The sequence below is a fragment of the Esox lucius genome, chromosome 23 (assembly GCF_011004845.1).
Source record: "Esox lucius isolate fEsoLuc1 chromosome 23, fEsoLuc1.pri, whole genome shotgun sequence".
In the NCBI taxonomy this organism is placed as follows: Eukaryota; Metazoa; Chordata; class Actinopteri; order Esociformes; family Esocidae; genus Esox; species Esox lucius.
The window spans coordinates 17,074,462-17,097,033 of NC_047591.1; the positions used below are offsets into that span (position 1 = coordinate 17,074,462).

The 22,572-nt window shown below is 43.1% G+C and overlaps 2 protein-coding genes across 2 annotated transcripts; one reads left to right on the forward strand and one right to left on the reverse strand.

Moving 5' to 3' along the window:
- The first annotated feature begins 1,523 nt into the window (after window positions 1–1,523).
- Window positions 1,524–13,729, forward strand: mest. The gene is given in 13 exon segments (XM_010887318.3): window positions 1,524–1,671; window positions 3,023–3,123; window positions 3,125–3,212; window positions 3,847–3,926; window positions 4,817–4,894; window positions 5,290–5,426; window positions 9,660–9,718; window positions 10,649–10,689; window positions 10,800–10,870; window positions 11,508–11,609; window positions 11,822–11,898; window positions 12,643–12,706; window positions 13,129–13,729. Coding segments are annotated over 12 exon segments (1,008 nt in total). The 5' UTR covers window positions 1,524–1,671; window positions 3,023–3,030; the 3' UTR covers window positions 13,247–13,729.
- Window positions 13,730–13,744: 15 nt separating this feature from the next.
- On the reverse strand, window positions 13,745–21,928 carry copg2 (COPI coat complex subunit gamma 2). The gene is made up of 21 exons (XM_010887316.4): window positions 21,771–21,928; window positions 20,968–21,101; window positions 20,810–20,881; window positions 20,528–20,683; window positions 20,346–20,438; window positions 20,174–20,260; window positions 19,813–19,970; window positions 19,564–19,697; window positions 19,375–19,442; window positions 19,046–19,234; window positions 18,688–18,783; window positions 18,267–18,510; window positions 17,940–18,015; window positions 17,746–17,849; window positions 16,939–17,133; window positions 16,480–16,661; window positions 16,233–16,362; window positions 14,945–15,042; window positions 14,702–14,840; window positions 14,332–14,430; window positions 13,745–14,212 (listed from the first exon to the last, which is right to left on the reverse strand). The coding sequence occupies exons 1-21, from the start codon at window positions 21,805–21,807 to the stop codon at window positions 14,082–14,084; spliced, it is 2,622 nt and encodes an 873-aa protein (XP_010885618.1). The 5' UTR covers window positions 21,808–21,928; the 3' UTR covers window positions 13,745–14,081.
- Window positions 21,929–22,572: the final 644 nt, after the last annotated feature.

The following is a 22,572-nucleotide window of genomic DNA, read 5'->3' on the forward strand; positions in this document are numbered from 1 at the left end:
GTGATTGGATTTACATTTGAAACGTGTCGAGTAATGTGTATGGTTTTTAAAAATAAAAAATGAATATTTAGCCTAAATCCAGGGCTATGTTTTTCCTTTATTATACATAATTGTCCACATTGGTTTGATTCTGTCAATTACCTTGATTCTGCCAATGAATGACCACTTCCTCAGTGTTTTAGGTGGTCTTACAATGCCCTCTAGTGGTTAGTTTGAGTAATAGGTAAGTGGAAAGTAGTGTTAACCCTTAGATACTTTGACATTTAGACTGATATGAGTGATGAGTGTTGAATGCCTTGTAAGGATGCACTTTTTTTTTTTACCTTTCACTTTCAATACTAACATTTCAGAGCCCTAAATTCTACCCAATAAGCCATCTTATTTTATATTTCTGTTTCTCAGTGCCAATTTCTCAAAGGTTCTGCAATTATTAGGATCTGTTCTTGAAGAAACTGGTTTGCTTTTGTTTTGATCAGGGACAGACTTCATTGTTTAAAACTGCAACTAACAATCAGTCCCTGGTTACCCAATGATGGTCGTGGCAGCAATGTAGCTGCATGTATATCCACATCAACACTGCCTGTGTTTATAGTTGTTGAGTAAAGGATGTTTATTAAATTGTCATAAACATCTGGCCTTATCAACTTTGAATAACTAGGGATAGTGATAATCAATATTCATTATTGTTTCTGTTGGACATCCACACCGACAGATGGCTCCTGAAAGATGTTGCTCTCCAGTGCTCGGCTCTCTGGTAACCCGATGGTCGTGGCAACAATGTAGCTGCATGTATATCCACATCAACACTTCCTGTATTTGGTATTTCAAAACAAATGTCCGCGGTTAAACGTACGATACGAATTACATGTTTTAGCTTAGTGTCCAGTGTTTCTAAATTCGAACTACATGAGAAAAACTATCTGAGGAGAATTACTACTTATATAAGGAGCACAATGAAAAATGTTAGGGGCTGTGGGCTCTTCCCCCGAACAGGCAAATCAAGTGTTCAATACAGGAGGCGTTTTATTAAATCAATTAATCAATAATCGAAGTCCACACAAAGTCGGCAAAAAGTTCCATGCCACCTGAACAGGCCATGCATTTATTTTCTAACTGCTCCGGCACAACAACAACAAAAAAAATCAGTTGTATTTGCGTTTGCCCCGGACGTTCCACTGTTGATTTTCTTTCTTGTGATTGTTCAACTGAAGCAGAGCTTGCTGCATCAGCACCATGAAAGGACCGAGAAATGGTGCGTCACTTCATTATTCTTAAAACATAAGGACAGACATAAGGACGGTTTTGCAGACAAAGATAAAGGCTGGAGCGGAAAAAAATCAAGCTCAAGAAGAATCTCAAATGATCTTGAATTTATTTTGGGCAAGAGCTAACATTAATATATGTTCTCTAACTGCCTCGAAAGTAGTGACTTCTTGAAAAGTGCTGTGCCAAATGCTGGGGGACTTTTATTTAGAAAATTCCGTGTACCATAATACTTTTCTAATGCTGCTCACTTAGCTCTGGTCACAAGCTCCTCCCACATCAAAATGCCAAATTAAAACATTCTACACTCATGTACTGCACGCTGGGCCAAGGTTCAAACCTACCCAGGTGACCGGGACACGGATCCCTCGAACGCATGGGAATGACAGAACCGTGACTTTGCTGTAGGTAGGCCTGGCTTCAGTAGACAAAACTAGTTTATTCTAGTGTCCGTAACTGACATGTGGCTGTGTATGGAATGTATGTGGCTATATATTCGTTTTCAAATAGCATAGCCTATTACAAATAGGCAAACATATTTAACTGTAACCTAAAATGTATGTCGATATCCAGTTTGTTGCGGATGTTGCTTGAAGAATGTATTTAAGTAGGCCTAGGTGTCACATGACACCATCGGAGTGTAGCTTTGTCATTTGAAAGGTTGGTTATAACCCATGTGGTATTTCCACTTGTATAGTCGAAGCCTGTTCCACAACATTGTTTCATTGCAAGTCTGTCATAAGGGGCTGATTTTACACCTGGTGTACCAGGTGAGTGCAATTAATGTTGAAGTAGATCAGAAACCCAGCAGGCTCCTGTGTGAGTTGAATACACCTGAACTAGATTTTTCTTCGCTCTAGTTCTCACTCCGTGTATTTTCAGAAATCCAACACCTTTAAATAAAAATTAAAAAAAAGACGTTTCTTAAGTATATATTATTTTCGCATAGAGGGAAACCCATTAACTGTAGCTTACCTTCCTTTCATAGATTAATGAAGTAAAGGAATAATTCACCCGGTTAAAAAGTGACACATTGGTGTAGTTATCCTGGAAACACTCAATGGGCAAGGTATAACAATCCGTGCTTGGTTTTCCTGACACTGTTTACATGTTGTGGCACCGATTCCATCGAAGTCCTGATACTAATATTGGGGTTTGATTGAAAAGTCAACAAATCGTTCAACATGATTTGAGGAAAAGTGTAATACAGTTACCCTGATTTTATGTCATTTGCGGGACACGTCGTATTCAAGTCAGGGTGCTAACATTAGCATTTATCAAGAGTCGTGTTAGAATCATTTGTTTGTTAGAATCATTTATAAGTTTGAGCTTCACAATAAATATACTATGAGAAGATTATGACATCAATCACAGAAGTCTAATATCGGTTCCAAAACTTGGTTTAGATTTGTGCAAATGAAGAAAAAGAAAGGGAAGTCATAATTTGCAGTCCTAAGCAAATTCAAGCGGATTTAACTGTCAAACCTTTTCCATACTTGCTAACAGGGTAAGGAAATCACAGTATAATTTGGTTTTTGGTGTGTGTGCATATTCATGGTAGTATAATGGACAAAATGTCACCTTTGGTCACTACCACAGCAGTAAAATTCCAAGGAATTACCTCCAGTACTGTAGTATTGTCTTGATATGGTAGTGACCAAAAAAAAAAAACACGTAAACATTAAACTACAGTACTGGCATTGCATTTTATTATGCATACAGACTAACATAAAATGTTGTGTTCTTCCACACATTCCAGGTTGCGGAATGCAATTACCTTCTAGTTTAGGCAAAATGAGGGAATGGTGGTTTCTTTTGGGCTTGCTGTGCATTCCTCTCCTGGCAGTCTACCTACACATCCCCCCCCCCCCAACTTTCCCCAGCCCTCCTGTCCTGGCACTCTGGGGGAGCTTCCTTCACTTTCAGGGGCAACAGCATCTTCTACAGAGGTAACGGCCTGCATTCAGTTATTGTAGAATCGAAGGATGGGATCTGGCCTATTCCCATTTGAATATACACCTTTTATAGGTCCATACATTGTCCGTTTGGAAATATAACTCCCTAGCATTGCATATGAATCCACTTCCTAATTCTCTGCACGTCGCTCATAGAGATGTACTAAGAACTGATTAGGAAACGTTAGTGGTGAATGCGTTAAGGGGAACGCTTACTGTTATGGATTTCTCCTGTTTTAAGAGATTAATGTGGATTAAAAAAGGAGGAAGAAGGGGAGCTGGGAGCTTTAAATTCCAAACCTTTCAATTAAAAGAAAAGGAAAGAAATCAAAGTTGAAATTATGCTAATGTATATGGTTTACAGATAGCTAATATCTGCTTGATCCCGGCTGATTTACTCCGAAAAAAACTTCTAAATATTGTAATGTACACATTGAAGCATTGTCTACTGTCCAGTGTCCCCTTCAAACCACTGAAAGTTCTATCCCATGTTCAGGTTATTTGTTTCTGCCCTCTACATCCGTCTCACAACCGTTTGTCTCTCATCCACATGAATACTGCTTTCAGGTCTTTTGGTTTGGGAACAATGTTAACTGACTGATGCTTTCCTTTTGACTCCTCTGGTAAGAGTCCTATGGTGCTGTAGGCAGCTCTGATGTTGTGATTCTCCTCCATGGTTTTCCTACTTCCAGCTATGACTGGAACAAGGTAAGCAAGGGCAAGGAAAGGGCCTTGTCTATTGAGTGTGTTTCTGCACATATTCTAGCTTCAGTTAAAGGTTGACTGGGGTCGCTCTGGGCAAGAATATGAGTAACATTCTGGGCTAAATTAGTAAAAGCAAAACTGGGGATGCACCGTTATATCGGCCAGCGATCGTTATTGGCAAATTGCAAATTGTGGTAAAACCATAGCTGCCACGGCAAGAAAATAATAATCCTGACATTTTCTTGGCATATAGGTTATCTGTGGCGTTACAACAGTGTTGCTTAAGGTTATGGAGCTCACTTGCCAATCTTCAGAAACGGCTCATTTAAAAAAAAAAAAAAACTCTTTAGCAAATTACACTATCATTTGTTTAACGCAGTTTTGAGTTAAATGTTACATACATTATTTACTACACTGATATCTGGGCATTGTATTATGTACAATTACAGAAAGGGAATGTGGATTTATAATATAATTTGTACATTTTCCATTAACTATGTTATGGCTGTTATTAAAATATATAGAAAGATAACTTTCATTATTATATTTACATTCATGCCAAGTATACAGGTACAGAAATGACAAAACATAGATATGGGCCAATAGAAGTATATGAATATAGTCTATCAGTATCTGCCAAGAATTGTTTTACCTGTGAATCCCTAAATAAAATGTGTATTCCATTATGGTATAATGAGTTGGTAGATCATCAAAAGGTTGATGTTCAGTAGGGCAGTCTGAAAAACAATTAAGCATCTTGAGAATAGAAACAATCATGCCTTTTCAATTTTAGGGAGTATTCTCTTGTTTCAGTCTTCGTTTTTGCATAATCTAGGCGTTTAGGTGTCCGGACAGGTGTTTCACACTGCCTTGTGTGTTTTTCTGTCATACAGATATGGGAACCCCTGAATCAGCGTTTTAACAGAGTCATTGCTCTGGACTTCCTTGGCTTCGGCTTCAGTGATAAGCCTGTGAGTTTTCCATTTCCCCTTCATGAGATCAATGGCCAAACAGGCTATACCAGACTTGTGGGCTTGTTCAGGTTGCTATACTGTTTATGAGGCATCTGTTGAGCTGTGAGAGCATGAACGTACACATTGTCCAACAAACACTGCCAACAAATTGGCAAAAATAAATGGCATGCCAGGGAAAAGAAAAGTGCTAATCACTCTAAATCAAACGTTTCCTGCAATTTACCACGGTTTGCCGTGTCCCATGTGTGTTCATGTGATATGAGTGACAGACACATTATACCATGAGCAATGGGCTGAAAACCTAGCTAAAAAAGGTAAATTCCCTTTATCCAAATAGGCACATTTTACTCAAGTATTGCCCATTTTAACATGGTAACCTTTCTTCCTGACAGAGGCCCCATCGCTACTCCATCTTTGAGCAGGCCAGTGTTGTGGAGGCTTTGGTGTCCCACCTGGGTCTGTCAGAGCAGAGGGTCAACCTGTTGTCACATGACTACGGAGACACTGTAGCCCTGGAGCTCCTTTACAGGTCAGCTAAGTACGCTCCAGGTAGAGCGGAGTGCACCTAGATGTTGATGAACTCGGTTTTGCATTATATTGCATAGTAAAAGTTGGGTTTAGGGAAAGAAATGTGAATGATAGCCTAGGGGAAACTGACAGAGTAAATAAATCTGTAAACGATCAAATCGAGGAACTAAACTCAACACTGCGAAATACATTAGACACTAAAAACAAAAGAAATACGCAACAAGAAACTTGCTCCCTGGTACACAGACAATATTAGAGCACTTTAAGCAAGCCTCCAGAAAATTGGAGCGAAAGTGGCGCTCCACCGAGTTGAAGTATTCAGACTAGCCTGGAAAGACAGTACACTACAATACCGAAAATCACTCACGTCTGCTCGATCAGCTTATTTCTCCAACCTGATTGAGGTGAACAAAAACAATCCAAAATGTCTCTTCGATACAGTTGCAAAAAAGCAAAGCTCAACAAGTGAAGTGGATCTTCACTTTAGTTGTAATGAATACATGAACTACTTTGATGAAAAGATCATCACCATTAGAAAACAAATAACTGACCCCTCCTTAAATAGTTATGGTCCTCAAAATCTCAGTTGTCCTGAGAATGTCCTGAACCTCCCTGACCAGGTGTCAATGGGGACACTTGAATTTTTTGATACCGTATCGCTCAACACATTCACTAAATTTGTAATGAGTTCTAAACCCACAAACTGTCAGCCAGACCCGATTCCAACAAAATTACTTAAGGAGCTATTTCCTGTGCTAGGTCAGCCAATATTGAACATAATAAATTGCTCCCTTTCCTCCGGATGTGTACCAAACTCACAAAAAATAGTCAACATTTTCACAAAAAAATATCAAATCTGGATCCCGACATATTAAACAATTATAGGCCAATATTGAAGGTCCCGTTCCTCTCATAAATCTTACTAAAATGTTTCCCAACAACTGAATGCCTTCCTGAAGACAAATAACATTTATGAAATGCTCCAGTCCGGTTTCAGATCCCATCATCGTACTGAGACTGCACTCATGAAGGTAACAAATGACCTTCTAATGGCCTCAGATAAAGGTTCCGCATCCGTCCTGTTGCTTCTTGATCTTAGTGCTGCTTTTGAAACTATTGATCACTCCCTTCATTTAGAAAGACTGGAAACCCATATTGGGCTACGTGGACTTGTTCTAGCCTGGTTTAAATCTTATTTATCTGAAAGATATCAGTTTGTTAGTGTGGATGGCATATCCTCTGACAAGTCAAAGGTATGCTTTTGTGTTCCTCAAGGCTCAGTTTTGGGCCCATTATTGTTCTCAATATATATGTTGCCTCTGGGCGATGTAATCCGAAATCACAATGTAAATTTTCACTGTTATGCTGATGACACACAGTTATACATTTAAATGAAGCATGGAGAAGCCCCAAAATTAGCTACTTTGGAAGCATGCGTTTCAGATATTAGGAAGTGGATGACAGAGAACTTCTTGCTCTTAAACTCAAGAAAAACAGAAATGCCCATTTTAGGACCCAAGAAACAAAGAGCGTTGTTAGCAGATCTCACTGTGAACCTCGACGGCTGCATGGTCGTATCCCAAAAAACTGTAAAAAACCTTGGCGTTACCCTTGACCCTAACCTCTCCTTTGGAGAACATATAAAATATGTCTCGAGTTGCTTATTTTCATCTTCTATTCATTGCAAAAATCAAAAACTTTCTATCAGAAACTGATGCAGAAAAATGAATCCAGGCCTTCGTTACTTCTAGGCTAGATTACTGCAATGCTCGAGTTGCTTATTTTCATCTTTTAATCATTGCAAAAATCAAAAACTTTCTATCAAAAACTGATGCAGAAAAATGAATCCAGGCCTTCGTTATTTCTAGGCTAGATTACTGCAATGCTCTTCTTTCTGGTTACCCTGACAAATCAATAAAAACTTTAATTAGTGCTGCACACGGCTGCTAGAATACTAACTAGAACAAAAATTTGAAAAAACATTACTCCAGTACTAGCATCCTTACACTGGCTGCCTGTTAGGGTTAGGTCTGATTTTAAGGTTTTACTGTTAACCTATAAATCAATACATGGACTTGCTCCTGCTTACCTTGCTGAAATGATCCAGCCATACATACCTACACGTAACCTATGATCGCAAGATGCAGGCCTTTTAATTATACCTAGAATTTCTAAAAAAACAGCCGGAGGCAGGGCCTTTTCTCATAGAGCTCCACTACTGTGGAATGATCTGCCAATTAAGGTTAGAAATGCAAACTCAGTGCCAACTTTCAAAAGTGTCTACTAAAAACGAATCTCTACAGCACGGTTTATAATTTGGTGTAGCCTGGCCCGGGGGCGTGAAGGTGACTTGATACTGTCCACCCTTGCTGTCTTGCCAGGTGGGCTCTCGTCGCCACTGGGATGCCCTCCCTCCAATGCCTTTCGGGGGAAGAGTCACTGGCTTGTTGTCTCTCTGTTGCACACAGCTGTAGTCTGCTGGCAATACTCGGCCCTCATTCAGGGTGGTTGCAGTTGGTGGGTGTCCCTTTGGTTGATGACTGGCAATGTGGGTGGATTTATTTCCTGCCTGTTGGACCCCGCCGTCTCAGTTCCAAGGTCTTACGCTGCTATACTATTGTGCTGGGGGATTGGGTCAGTTCTCCTTCTCCACTATAAATCATTGTTGATATGAGGAATGCATTTTCTAAATTTTCCCAGTCTCCTCCCGTTTAAACTTTAGAAGGACATGAGGTCCTGGTCCACACCTGTGGAGTACCTGGTTTGGGGGGCCCGTTGCGGTCCCTGTCCTTGTCCACCTGGTCATACTTCTGACCTAGTCTAAATTTAAATAGCCCACATGCATTTATTAATTATTCCAATTGGACTCTTAATATCTCACCCGGCACAGCTAGAAGAGGACTGGTCACCCCTCTGAGCCTGGGTCCTCTCTAGGTTTCTTCCTAAAATGGGAGTTTTTCCTAGCCACTGAAATTCAACACTACTACTGTTTGCTCCTTGGGGTTTAAGGCCGGGTGTTTCTGTAAAAGCACTTTGTGACAACTGCTGTTGTAAAAAGGGGTTTATAAATCAATTTGATTGAATTTGCACACATGGTGGCATCTTAATAGGTCCAACTAGCTTCCTGCCATCGTTCCTCGTCTGCTGTCCATCACAGGCGCTGAGAGAAACCCAGTGAACCATGGCCTGGGTTGGTCCAGAGGTCTGAGACACAGCCTCCGGTTCAGATACGTGTTAGTGTGGGTTTGGGTCCGGTCCACTGCTCTCTCAAATGAACTCTCTTCAGTCTCTCCACACATGTGTTAGACATAGCTCTACAAACCACAAATATAGCAAGTGTGAAATATATGGTGGATGTTGTGGATTTCTACCCTATTTCATGATTTATTAATAAATCCTGCTGTTGATAATGGAATGACAGACTATTCATATTCACTAATCAGTTAATTGATTTATAAAACTATATCATTTTTGGAGTTGGCTTCATTGTGGAAATATTGTCATAACAATTCACTTCTGCAGTTAATTAACTATTTAATGAGTTGCCTAGGGTAGATCTAACTTTAAAAGTTAATATTCTGTTAACTCATAAGTCCTGTTGCCTGTATTTGTGGCCCAAACATACATTTATGGGAATAAAACCACTTCAAAACTTCCCATGTCAACCCGACAGTTTAAAAACACCATTAAATATGATTTGCTGGCCAATCAGAGGTCTACAGAAGGATGAGCTGGCCAATCAGAGGTCTACAGAAGGATGAACTGGCCACTCAATGGTCTACTTGTTATTTTAAGCAGTATACGCCGAAACGATTCTGTTGTTGCAGTAGGCCAACATTATTGAATAATCAATACATTTTGGTTCCAAACAGGCTGACAAAGAAAGAGATCTCACTTTTAGTTGTTTGACTTTTGACTGGGAACAATGTGTCAGGATTGAAAAGCCGCAATTCAGGCTTCCCTCTTAAACACCTAGTCTGTCAGGCTCCAGTTTATCTTCAGTCATACAGTACAGTACTTATTAACATGGTCTGAGTCTAGCCTGTGGTTTGCTTTGTCACACATCTAGGATGCAGTCATCTGATCATACCAGAGTCATTTTGCATCACCAGCTATAGTGCCATTTCTAACTCAAAGGTTTCAACAGGCTTTCAAATCTGAATCAAATAACGTTTAGGCCTGTTAATGATCCAGGTAGCTAATATTCTCAACATTAATTCTTCTCATCTCACAGGACTGACCACAACCGGACTGGACACTTGAATATCAACAGTCTATGTCTGTCCAATGGAGGTAGAGTACAGTTTAACCTCTTTTTCTGATTGGTTACCACTACCTTAAAGGCCTAACCGTACCTTAGTAAATGGGAGTTGGTGATAGCGTCTTAATTTTGTTTTTTTGTATTTGCCTGTCCATTTGAATAACTCACTCTGCATGCTATTGCTCTGTTTGACCTTGGTTTGTGCCTGCAGTCTAGTCATTTAAACCACACCCACCAGTCAGAAACCTACCTATGTTAATTCAGGTCAAGTTAGGCCATTACTTATAGGCTCCCAAGTAGGCCATCCTGCTGTGACCCAGTTATCAGCTCAAACAATGGGTGCTCTTCAATGTATTTTCATAACTCCTCACCCTAATGTACCCAAGGCACACTTTGGGCTCTGAACCATCATGAAATCCTGCACTACAATTGGTAGCCTGGCATTCTCTTCTTTAAAGAAACTTGATTAAACTAATCTGGGTTGTTTGGATCCTGGAAGGTGACTGACCAATAGCAGGGTCTCCATTAACAATTTTGACAGACACACTTACCCAGAGTGACCTAGATTATACATTAGATCAGGGTGTAAATCACTTTATTGGACAATTTCAGGAATGTTCAGTATGTCCTCTGGTTTTCTAATAAATTCCAGACATAAAGACACTCCAAAAACAGATTGGGCATAAAAGTATCAGTGCAAATATATTGCTGATTGACCAGCCCCTAGTCATTACAGCAAAGGGTTCTATGAAGAGAACTTTCAAGGGATTATCTGGGAATGAGAGTTAACTGAATATGAAATCCTGTACTTAAACTCCTCATTCAATAATATTCAGTGCTTATACATTCTTGAATTTTTAGTCATGCCCAATATAACACTAGCTTCTAAAGAGGGACATTGCTTTGATAGTTTGTCCTACTGTTTACTTTCCATGTTTTCAGATTTTCTTTATTTAATCTAGGAATATTCCCTGAAACACATCATCCCAGAATTCTCCAGAAGGTAAGTCAAAATGTACTTGTTTAGGCATTCACTTCATCTGACTTATCTGACCATTGATGTTGGCTTATTTTTGTTCTGTTGGATAATGTGTGTTCTGTCCCGCTACACAGCTCCTCAAGGACTCCAGCTTTCTCTCTCCTGTACTGACCCGTCTCATCAACTTCATGCTGTTTTCTAAAGGGTACAGGCTTGTGTTTTCTCACATACTGTATATGTTTTGTCTTGAATCCCAGAGCTAAAAACACGAGGAATCTGTCCTTCTTACCTTGAGCAAGGCACTTATTGTTTCTGCAGGGCGCTCTGTATGGATGCATCTGCTAAATGACTGACAACATGGTTACAGCAAGGGACTAGTCATGGTTCTACTGTGTTTTTAAGTTGGTTTAAATGCCAATGTTGACCTACTCTATATTGAGAAAAATAGCATTGTTGGAAAGCAAACTGTGCTCTAGAATTGGGACAGTGGTTTAACGGTGCTCTCTCAAAAGGAAATATTTATTTTTGCCATTTTTCCAAAAACTCCTTGGTTTTTCATGTCACCTATAGACAAACGATATATTTGCTTAAACTATGAGTCTGGACCTACACACTGGCATTTGAATTAACCCATTTACCCCATCAGAACTACCAGGACAGACCCGCAAAGATGTGCTGTTTTGTAGCCTGTTCACTTTGAGAAAAAGACGCTGTATTTTTCCAAAAACTCCTCTCGGTTTTTCTATAGCTTATTCATGTCACCTATAGACAAACGATGCATGTGCTTAAACTACAAGTCTGGACCTATACATTACGTGTGTTTACCTGCGTTTTCCCTTCAGGCTTGGCGATGTGTTTGGTCCTTACACACAGCCCACGGATGCTGAATTCTTGGACATGTGGACCGGGGTCCGCTTCAATGATGGGAACCTAGTGATGGACAGGTACCGTATGCTCACTTCGTTTTCAGACCTCATCAAATGCCCACACATGGGGAAAAAAAAAACACACTAGCCTGGTCTCTGGTTCATTTAATGTTTGTTTAATTGTTTACATTGAATTAATGTCCTGCTCCGTGCCCTGGCTGATACGAGTTAACTGATTACCAGATGACGAAGAGCAACGATGATATTGAAATAGTGTATTCTCCTCCTAGTATCCTGCATTACCTTAATCAGAGGCTGGAACACCGAGATAGATGGGTTGGAGCACTCACCTCCACTGTCATCCCGGGTAAGTACTACAATGAATTCAACATCAGTAACCGGTTTACATGAGGTGTCCTCAAGAAGACCTGGGAGTCAATTGTGTAATCAGTGTTTTACAAAATACATCAATACACAACGAAAAAGAATAATCTAACAAAAGGAAATGAAACGGTCATGAATGTGGTGTATGTTTTCTTTTATAGCTTTCCCAGCTCAGCAGAGACTGAATGCTCTCGTGTTAAACAATCTTAAAACATAGTACAGTAACCTTTCAGTCTTTGGCTATGGTCCGTATCAAAGGAGTTTCTGTGAGAACACAAAGTGTTTGGTCCCTTCAGGACTGAATATGCCTGCACTCTCTGTAATAGAAAGGACAGCGAGTCAGTCCAGCTAAGCTACTTAACTCCAGAAGCTTACTGACTTACCAAGGCTCCGCTGAGGTTAACTTGGTAGTGGGGGGGATTGGTGTGACTCACAACTCCCTGCCTAGCACATCTTCACAGCGTGGCCCCTATTACCAATGATTTCTGCCTACTGTATCTCACTGTGAAGAGTTGAGGTATATTATCACTGGATGATATGTACTAGATGATGAGATTGTGTGGGTTTAGTTCAGAGGCACATTGCCACTGCCTGCCATTACTCCTCCCATGTCACCCCTCTAACCTGTAGCCCTGCTTCCTGAAATCCCTCCCCCAGATGTCCTCGCACTTCCATCAGTCCCTCTCTCCTTGACTGTCCTCTCTCTCTGATTCTTTGTTTTTGTTAGTGCACATGATCTATGGACCCCTGGACCCAGTTAACCCTCACCCTCAGTTCATCCTTCATTACCAGTAAGTGCACCTCTCCCGTAGTTCCCCTCATTCACAACCAGTTGGATTGAAAAAGCTTTTTACAAAAGTGAAATCTTGGTATTCAGTGTTTGTTCAGGGTTGTGCGTGCATAGTAAATGGTGTCGTTCACCCTAAACACCCCCATCTAGTGGTTGTCTGAGGCACAATAGACTTAAAATTGATTCTCTAATTAAATTGTTGAGGCTGGCTGTAATTGATCCAACCTAATATTTTATAATTTACGGTTTGGAAAAATGCGATTGACATAGTAATACACCAACCTGTGTGTAGCCATCTCAACTAGCAGCGACACAAAATTTGACCGAATGATGATACTCCTATCAGTTGTAGGCGATAGCATGGCTACATTAGCTAGCTCTATCCTCTTTCCCCTTCTAATGCAATGTTCTCTTCACTTTCAGGAGACTGGTCAAGAGGTCCACAGTGTCGGTTCTGGATGAACACATCAGTCATTATCCTCAACTGGAAGACCCCACAGGCTTCCTCAATGCCTATTTCAGCTTCATTAATGCTTTCTAAGCATCCTCACCAGCACGTAAATAACCTTGGCCATGTTCTTTTGGACTCCCAACACGCATTTTTGCCATGTGCTACCTAATGAACACATTCATACTTCCAGCGATGCCGATGCATGGACTGAAACACTTTGAGCGTAGACAGAGCCCCCGAGTAGGTGAGTCTGTTGAACGTGAACGGTGTGATGGCTGGTGTGATGCACGGTATCACCTTGAAGAATCCATTCCTGGCACTGAGGTCACTAAAGCAGCAGATGGAATATTATCACGGGTGCAGGGGCCATGTGGGATCTTTGTTGTAGAACGAAATGACTGCGAAATAGAGCTACATGAAAAGTTTTGTAAGGTCTACCATAGGTGTACTTACTGGAAGCATGACCCATTGGTAAATTTCAGAAGTTTGTAAACAGCATCCTGAAGAAATATTTATTTTCATATGATTTCTACATTGTTTACCGAGAAACTGCTTTTCTTGAAATAAATTAGTTTCCAAAAAAGCAAATCAGTTTGCACTTCAATGGTAAATCTTTATTAGCGTATTTGCTAGATCATGGAGAGGTTTTTGTACAGAAACAATGAATAACCATGATGCTCAATTTACAACCAGTAGCTATATCCAGAAAAAGGTCTGAATCTGTAGTCAGACTACAGAGAAACAGGGTGTATAAATGAGTTGCTTGTTGAAAGGTGCCAGTAGCACACATGCCCAAAAACACCACATTCAACTGACAAAAGCAGGGGAGAATAAATGCGAGAAAGGTGGAGACAACATAACACATAAGAGGTTCGTCTTTGAGCTGCTTTGTTGGATCGGCACACGGCTCAGAATTGGAAAAGGTCTAGCCCACGGAGGCTAGGATGATGTCCACAACTGTCTTGTCAGAACTGCGGACCGTCACCTGCATGGTGACGCCATCTGCCAGGGCTAGCCGCGAACGCACCAGCACGTCGTGACCTCCCCGGAACACGCCTGGAAACGGATACAGTGACGTTCAGGGCCGCGTCTTCCAGGTTGGTTATTTATGCAATCTATCTAAACAGAGCTAAACGATTAAGAATCAACAGATGTAAGTTCATTGAAATACCCACCAGCAAGGAAGAGGATGTGTGAATTCTTGTTTTCAGGGACCTTGTCTGAGCGCTCGCAAGGCTGCATGCCCAGGAAACTGATGATGTTACCGACCGCCTCTGTAACCGGAAAGAGAGGTATATCAGTGTTGCTTATCCCTGTTAAGAGACTGAACCCCATATTGCATGTGTCCAAAGACACTCACACAATCAAATCTGGCCACTGAGATTAAAGACCTGTTTGTCAATTCCTAAGTTAACATTGACTATTCTACTTCAATGAATGAGATCCACTATGCAGTGGTAGCCAACCAGAGACACAGAACAAGGTTGGGAACCGCTGTGTCTAGAACATCAGTGTGCCCAATGCTGTCCTGGTGAAAATAATTACCTTCCAGCGTTCTGACAGAAGCCAGGGCGAATGTCTCTTCTTTTTCAAAGTCGTCTCCCACCTCGTCCCACGCTGCAGCAAAGTTGGGCTTCAGCACCTTCTGGATGTGGTCCGCTACAGTCACCTCCAAGTCCTCCAACTGACACGGACAGGCGAGAAGAACGCCAATAATTAGAGACTCTGGGTAAGTGACCCTAGACTGTATGAATGTGATTTCCAATCCGTTTCCTATGTAGCACATACCACATATTCATCATCGTAACCATCATCATCAGGCTCTCCTGTGTTGGGGTCACAGTCTTTCACCAAATACTTCAGAGTACAGCTGAACGTACACGACACTGGAGGACAAAGAACACAGCACCATCATTACCTTCCCTGACCCCTTTTAACTGTTCAGGAGCACTGCAGCCATCTTGTATCTTTATAGATCCCAAGAACAACACTGGTGTCGGGTAAAGGCCACCCTGTGAGGTAAGGACTTGTATGCTGTTCTATTATTGTTACAGACGAGGCTAACTTTCCTTGTCCTGTTCTGGGTATATTTAGGGGGACATGAGACCTGGGACTACCAGGCCTGAAGGACTCATAGCTGTCCCTGTCCAAAGTCTGCCTGGTTGTGTTGCAGATCAAGAAGTGGATGATACCAGCTGCCACTCTGCTGATCCCACCTGGTCATGCAGCAGACTTCAACTGTTTTATAGACTCTAGACACAGCCCAGATGCATTAATTAAATATAATTTGTACTCTTAAAATGTTCACCCAGCACAGCCAGAAGAGGACTAGCCACCCCACAGAGCCTAGTTCCTAGCCACTGTGCATCAACCCTGTTGTTAGCGCTTTGGTGTTTGAGGCTGGATGTTTTGTAAAAGCACTTTGTGACAACTGCAAATTAAATAAGATTTGTTGGGAGGGGGGAGGGGTAGGTACTGGGGAGGGAGGGGGGAGGGGTAGGTACTGGGGAGGGGGGGGGGGTAGGGGTAGGTACTGGGGAGGGGGGGGGGTAGGGGTAGGTACTGGGGAGGGGGGGGAGGGGTAGGTACTGGGGAGGGGGGGGAGGGGTAGGTACTGGGGAGGGGAGGGGGGGAGGGGTAGGTACTGGGGAGGGGAGGGGGGGGAGGGGTAGGTACTGGGGAGGGGAGGGGGGGAGGGGTAGGTACTGGGGAGGGGAGGGTAGGTACTGGGGAGGGGGGGAGGGGGGAGGTACTGGGGAGGGGGGGAGGGGTAGGTACTGGGGAGGGGAGGGGGGGAGGGGTAGGTACTGGGGAGGGGAGGGGGGGGGAGGGGGGGAGGGGTAGGTACTGGGGAGGGGAGGGGGGGGGGGGGTAGGTACTGGGGAGGGGGGAGGTACTGGGGAGGGGGGAGGTACTGGGGAGGGGGGGAGGGGGGAGGTACTTGGGGGGGGAGGGGTAGGTACTTGGGAGGGGAGGTACTTAAACCCCCCCCCCCCCCCCAACTTACAGGGGGTTAGACTACCCACCACCTAACGACAAAGACCCTACCAACACCGTACCACTTTAAGAAACCAACCTGCTGTAGGGTCATCTTCGGGCAGGCTAACGAGGCTATAGCAGGAGCCAGGCTGGCTGTAGGGAAGGTTAGCAGCAGGAACATAATGGAGGACGTCGTAGGCTTCAGACGGCTCCATCTGAACCATCACCTACAATAAAACTGATATCAATACGTCTGTCTGAGCTTCCCCTTCAGCAGCCCCACGCTTACATTCCCTGTGCATTCTGGGAGATATTTCTGAATGCCAGCAATGGTCAGTTTGTACCTTCTGGAGGAGCTGGTCGTTGAGTGTGTTGGTGCAGTCGAACTGGAACACCATGTGTCTGGCGAAGGTGTGCTTGACACAGCGAACCACATACTCTGTCTCTGCCTCTGTCAGCTGCACCGCCTCAGACGATTTGAACAGAGGACCCAGGCCCTGGAACTCTGGGATGCCTGCCAGTTGTTCTGTTGAGGGAGGGAGGGGGCACAGTCCTCAATACTTAAGAAAAAACTGCCCTGAAAGTGTCATCATTAAAGCTTGGAGCTGTGGTCCTCAAACCTCTCCTGGGTACCCCCAGATGGCTGACGAGTTGGTAGACAATTGAACTCAGGTGTAATAGTGTTTGGAGACGTTTGAGAACCACTGAGTCACAGAGATGCACGCATGATGACATCATGAAACTGGCTTACTGACAGTAGCCAGCTCTGAAATACACCAGGGGGTCAAGTGCGGCCACATTACCCTGGTAGATGTCTTGGCGTGTGGGTCCAGGTTTCTCTGGCAGCTTGCTGGTGGCCACAGGAGCAAATTCTGTCTTCTGCTCGGTGATAGGCGTGTTGGCAAGTGGAACAGACTTCATATCAAATGGCTTCTCGGTGGGCTCCAGCGTGTACTGATGGAGGGACTTCTCCAGACCTGGAACCGACACTGACAGACCTGACAGACGGACACACAAAATACAGGAAATACATTAAGTACTTGGAATATTAAAATACCTAGATTTGTGTCTATTCACAACAACACGAACTATATAAATGTGTAGATAGATATATCTACACATTTAAGTGGTCTCAAAGTGACTGTTCAACACAGATTCCATTGTTCTTGAAAGCCCATGGAGTCATTTCTTACAAGCTATTATTCACCTCTGTCGCAGCCTGGAATTAGCCTCATCCAAATAATTTTTTTGAAACTGCATTCCAAGCAACAAAAGCTGCACTACACGCAGAAACTCAAAAAGCACTTGAAATTGTCTGACAAAACAGCTGGGGGAATTTGGTCGTTGAACTGGTCCTATGCAAACTATTTTCTGTACCCACCAGACAGTGAATGCTAAGTAGTTCTGTATGGTCAATAAAGTTATGTTGAAAATTCAAAAAAACTCTGTCCCGATCAGCTTTTGTTAAAAGGGACAGTTCATGATTTTGAGGAATGCTAATTCCAAGCTGAGACAAAGCTGATTCCATGGGCCTTCAAAGGTAAGCAATATTTCCCAAAAATAAACTCTTCCTTTAAGGTCAAACTAAGGTTGGGTGGGGGTGTGTGTACCATTGAAAACGTAGGCAGCGTTCAGGGCTTTCTGCTTCTGCTGCAGCACGTTCATGTAGAAGGTGGCTCTGTCCCTCACCTCATCATCACTGTCCATCATACACCTAGACACAAACAGACATCAATGAAAACACTACAGTAACAGCCACACACTTCCCAATAGCCAGGTGAAGCACCAGTGAAAGGCAGTATACCTCTGCATCAAGACCAGCACGCTGGGAAGAAGGTCGTCATTTTGGGCCCCGAACTTAGCCAGAGCACTGACTGCAGCTGAATGGAGAAGTCACAAGGAAGGCTTTTTATACAACGTGGATGAACCAAAACATCTAGTGGTGGCCTTTCAGTGTTACCCAGCTTGTGTGAAAGGTTTCAAGTAATCACTTTGGGATATCGTTACATGCTAGAACAGGCTTCCTTAGAAACTCCTATTAAAGTCAGCACACACAACACACAGACTATCGACAATGCCAGACCAGCAGGGAAACTCTAGCAGCCCCACGTGCAACAGCGCTTTGTCTTACCAGCTCGGACGGCCTCGCTCTCCAGCACCACGCGGTTGAAGATGAAGCGGATGTACTTGGACGGCGAGGGAGTGCGTGGGCCCTCCTTCCCCAGCAGGTGGAGGATTTTGGTGGCAAGCACAGTGTGCTCGCAGTCCTCGATGAACTCACACAGGTGAGCGAGCCCGGTCTCCTTACTGTCCGGGTTCTCCTCGATGATGCTGATGATGCAGTCCACGATGGCCCGTTTGTACTCAAAGCCCCCCTGACAGAAGGTGAAAGTCATGTTTTTTTGGGGGGTGGGGGGGTTAAACATTTATCAGGGACTTCGGTACATTAAATCAGTATTTGACTGTTCAAATCTATGACAATATGCCATAACTAGCTGTGAAATTAGCTTATGAGGTGTAAAAAGACAGGCTCATTTTGATGCACAACTCACATCATCACGGAGCATGTTGGACAGAAAGTTCATCATGACACTGTGCTTTCTGGGATACTTCTGACACAGAGCACTGATGGCCTGTACAACCACCACCTGAAGTACACACAAACCAAATGTCACACAGTTAATAGAAACCATAGAACCCTAACCCTTTCTGTGAGGACCCCAACCTGGTTGGTTAACGTGTGGTTGTTTACAATGTTGAATGACACCATCTTCATTTTGTTACCAAGTCTGTTTCTTGGTACATACACAACTATTTCAAAGCATCAGAAATTGAACTTTAATTAATAATAATATAATCAGTTATTTGTATAACAATATACTTTAAATTTCAATCACCCCTTCACCTCACCTTGAACTCATCTGAGATCTCGGAGACAAAGGAGGAGATCTGCTTCATGAGGCGGTCGACGCTGCTCTCACTGCCCGTCTTCAGCAGCGTGGTGATGGCCAGCGTGGCGATGCTGCGGTTCGAGTCTGTGATAAGGTTCTCAAGGTCCAGGTTGCACGCAGTCACAGCCGACGGATGTTTCATCGCCACCTGGTGGACGAAAGGGAAGCACGTAGGTGAAAGCATTAATCCATCTGTACGCGCATTCATTCTTCCGTTGCTGCGTTAGCCAAAATACAGACGGCAATCCAGAGCGTAATGAGTAGTGGGAATAGGCATTGCAGTCGCACCTTGTTGAGGGTCCTGACGGCGGCATATCTCAGGGCTGCTTTAGGAGAGCTGCAGAACAACTGTAGGACTGCAGAGAAAAACACATGGTAATGCCAGGGACACTACAACCTCACAATCATCAATTTTACAGGTTCACCTATGATCACCTATGTGGGTACGTTTACCAAACTAATGAGGAAGAAACCCACCAGAGACGGCGGGGGCCAACTCCCTGGCAGTGCAGTTAGGCATGTGAACTATGGCGGAGGCCGCCTCATACACCACCATCTCATGCTTGTTCCTCAGGCAGCTCTCAATGAAGTCAAACAGGGGACTGTCGTGACTGCAAAAGACCAACACGCTGTTTATATTACAGGGCTTCCATTAAGAGATCAGGATTTTCAGGAGGCTGAAAGACAAGGGAGCGGTCCCTGACATGCTCTCACAGTGACACCTACCCTCCCTCGGTCTCCTCCAGCAGTTTGCTGGCGATGCGGATGAGCATGCAGTAGGCGAAGGGAGACTTCAAGCCAGACTTGGTAAACTTGTTGAGCATCTTGGATACGGCCAGGCGATCGTTCTTTCTCAGGTGGTACAGCAGACCCAGGGCGTGGTACTGGGCGGCGCAGCCAAAACAGTAAATGTTACACACAATTCACCAAGGCCTCAACCATTAAGGCACAACGTGTCATATTTTCTTCTCCTCCCCCCTGATGGAAAACTAAAGCTAGACTTTTCAGCACTGAGCAAGCACTGAGAACCTCCTGGCTTCCTCCACGTTCTGCCTATTCAACATGATTTCTCAGCAGCGTGTCTCACCTGGACCATGATGTTGTCGCTGGACGCGGCCTCCTGCGCCTCATTCACCCAGCGCTTCACCACGTCATAGCTCATCCTCACCATATGCTACACACAACGGGAAATGACTACATTACCCAGGGAACACAAAGGTCACAGAGCCAAATCAGACGACGTCGAGAAAATGTCCTACCAGAGACGAGACCAGGGCAGAGCTGGACACACTGGGCACTTTGTCAACGATGGCCTGTTTCATGTATCTCTCAATGGCCTGCAGCATGGTGGTCTGTTGCGGGGAGGTACAAAGCGATCCTTTAGATTATTGGCACAGACTAATTAAAAGCACTGGGAGACGGGAGCAGTCGACAAACTCACATCAGTGATCCTGCATAGAGCCCTGATAGCGGGTCCTCGGTACACGTCCTCCTTGCCAGTCATGTCCTTGGTTAGGCTGCTGGTGACAATAATGACATCCTCAGAGATGTTGGCCATCTCCTTAATGGTCAGGTAGCACATCCTCCTCAGGGTTTGCTAAAGGAACAAAGAGAGAGCATTTCTCCACAAGCACATCATTTCTTATTTACCACCAATGATAATTGCTTTTCTGCGATGAGGAAAGTTTAATCAATTGTACTTAGAACAATAACCAAGCCTCACATCGTTGGACTGGAAGAGTCTGGTCATGGCAAAGAAGGCCTCAGTTGCCTCTGTGGTTCCAAAGTGCTCTCCCTGGATAAAATGGTTTGGTTAATATCATATCAAAGCCTACACACGGGGAAACAACAGGTTTTGAGGTTACAGATTTCCTTCCTTACCTGGTTGAGGAGGTAAATAATCTTGGTAAGTATGTGGAGGCATCTCCTGGGATTGATTGGTGTCTCGTTGAAGATACGAGCTTCTTGCAAAACAGCGCTCTTTTCAAGATGCTGGAAGGGATTGGAACCACTTCCTAAAGAACAGGGTGAAGAAAAAGTCAAATAATGTACCATTGCCCGGTTAAACTTAAAGCATACGTGTATTTAATTAATACTATTTATCCAGACGCTTGTTATGCGTCATTAGCTACCAATAAATAAACCTCGTAACTAGCAGACATGTAGTCTAAAAATGTATTCCTTGAGTGACAACTATGTTGTCAAGCGTCAACCCTACAGTACTCCCTTGTCTGTATAGTCATGATGTACGAACGTATAGGATATTCCTTAGTCTAAACGTCATGGATATGGAAAATTCCTTGGGACAGGGCATTTACACAGAAGGTAACAAGAATGAGTGCCTGACAATTTGGCATAGCACCCGGCTTAATTAATAGAGGCTAGCTAATTAGCCACTAACGTTCGCTGTAGCCGTAGCTTTTTATGTACAGTTCTCTAGAGGCTATCTAGATAAGTAAGGCAATTAATATTCATTTACGGTGAGAAGTACCTATCTGGTCAACAAACCGATAACATAACGAATGCAAATAAACCGAAGTGTGTGGCGTAAGGTCCGCTTCGCTAACTAGCTATCGTCGATAGCAAGCTAGGTAGCGACAGTAACTACGCGTTGGCCGGAAAATAACATTAGCAAACAACTTTAAAATAGCTACATTAAGTTTAACATTTACAATGGATCTTACCAGACTCTTCGTCCTTCTTGTCAAATTTCTTAATCATGTTTGCGGAATGATTTGGATTGTGTGCGGACGATGGACAGCCTGACAACAGACGACCTGCCACTTCCACGTAGCCAAATGCTAACTACCTATCAACACGTCCACGTCGACGGAAATCACGTCCTTAATTCTTCTTCTATGGTGTCGCTGTGTTTGGCACGCAACCGGAAATTACGTTTTTGGTCTAGAATACATAGACATAAACATAGACATAATAAAGAGAGAGACATAATACATCTTTATTATGTCTATGGACATAAATCATAGATGGGACTATAGTTCTATCTGTCGCTCCGCCATCTTACCTGGGACTAGTTCTGAAAAGTCAAGCCAGGCATTAGTCATGGTGTTATTTTGTGCAGCAGTAATTTGAGCCAGAAAAAGGATAAACGATACAAAGGTGGCAACACTGTTCATGCATCAGTAATAGTGTATAAATATATGATAATATACTTCACTTTATATATCATGTTTTCAGTATCAGGATTCTGTTTCTTTTTTAAATTAACAGCCTCAGCTAGCTAGCTACAGTACCGTATGATGTTGCACAACGTATGTGAAATAACGCGTTTTCGTCTAAAAACGTGATTACTGTATATAATCAGCAGATAACGATGTTGTGTAGCCTTTGTCCACAAAAAAGTATTCTTGTTACTTCTATTTCTGTCCTCCGATTACTATGCTACTGTTAGCATACCAAATTCAGTTAGCCCAGCTTGCTTCGTTTAGCGTACTCTTACTACAATAATGATTTCTACAATTAAAT

Bases quoted from the DNA above. Each gene is read 5' to 3' on its own strand.
- copg2 (XM_010887316.4), bottom strand. From the start codon at position 21,807: ATGATTAAGAAATTTGACAAGAAGGACGAAGAGTCTG. The intron at 20,684-20,809 runs GTGAGGCTTGGT...TTGTTCCTTTAG, and splicing joins GACTCTTCCAGTCCAACGAT to CAAACCCTGAGGAGGATGTG. The intron at 14,841-14,944 runs GTATGTGCTACA...TGTCCGTGTCAG, and splicing joins GTTACGATGATGAATATGTG to TTGGAGGACTTGGAGGTGAC.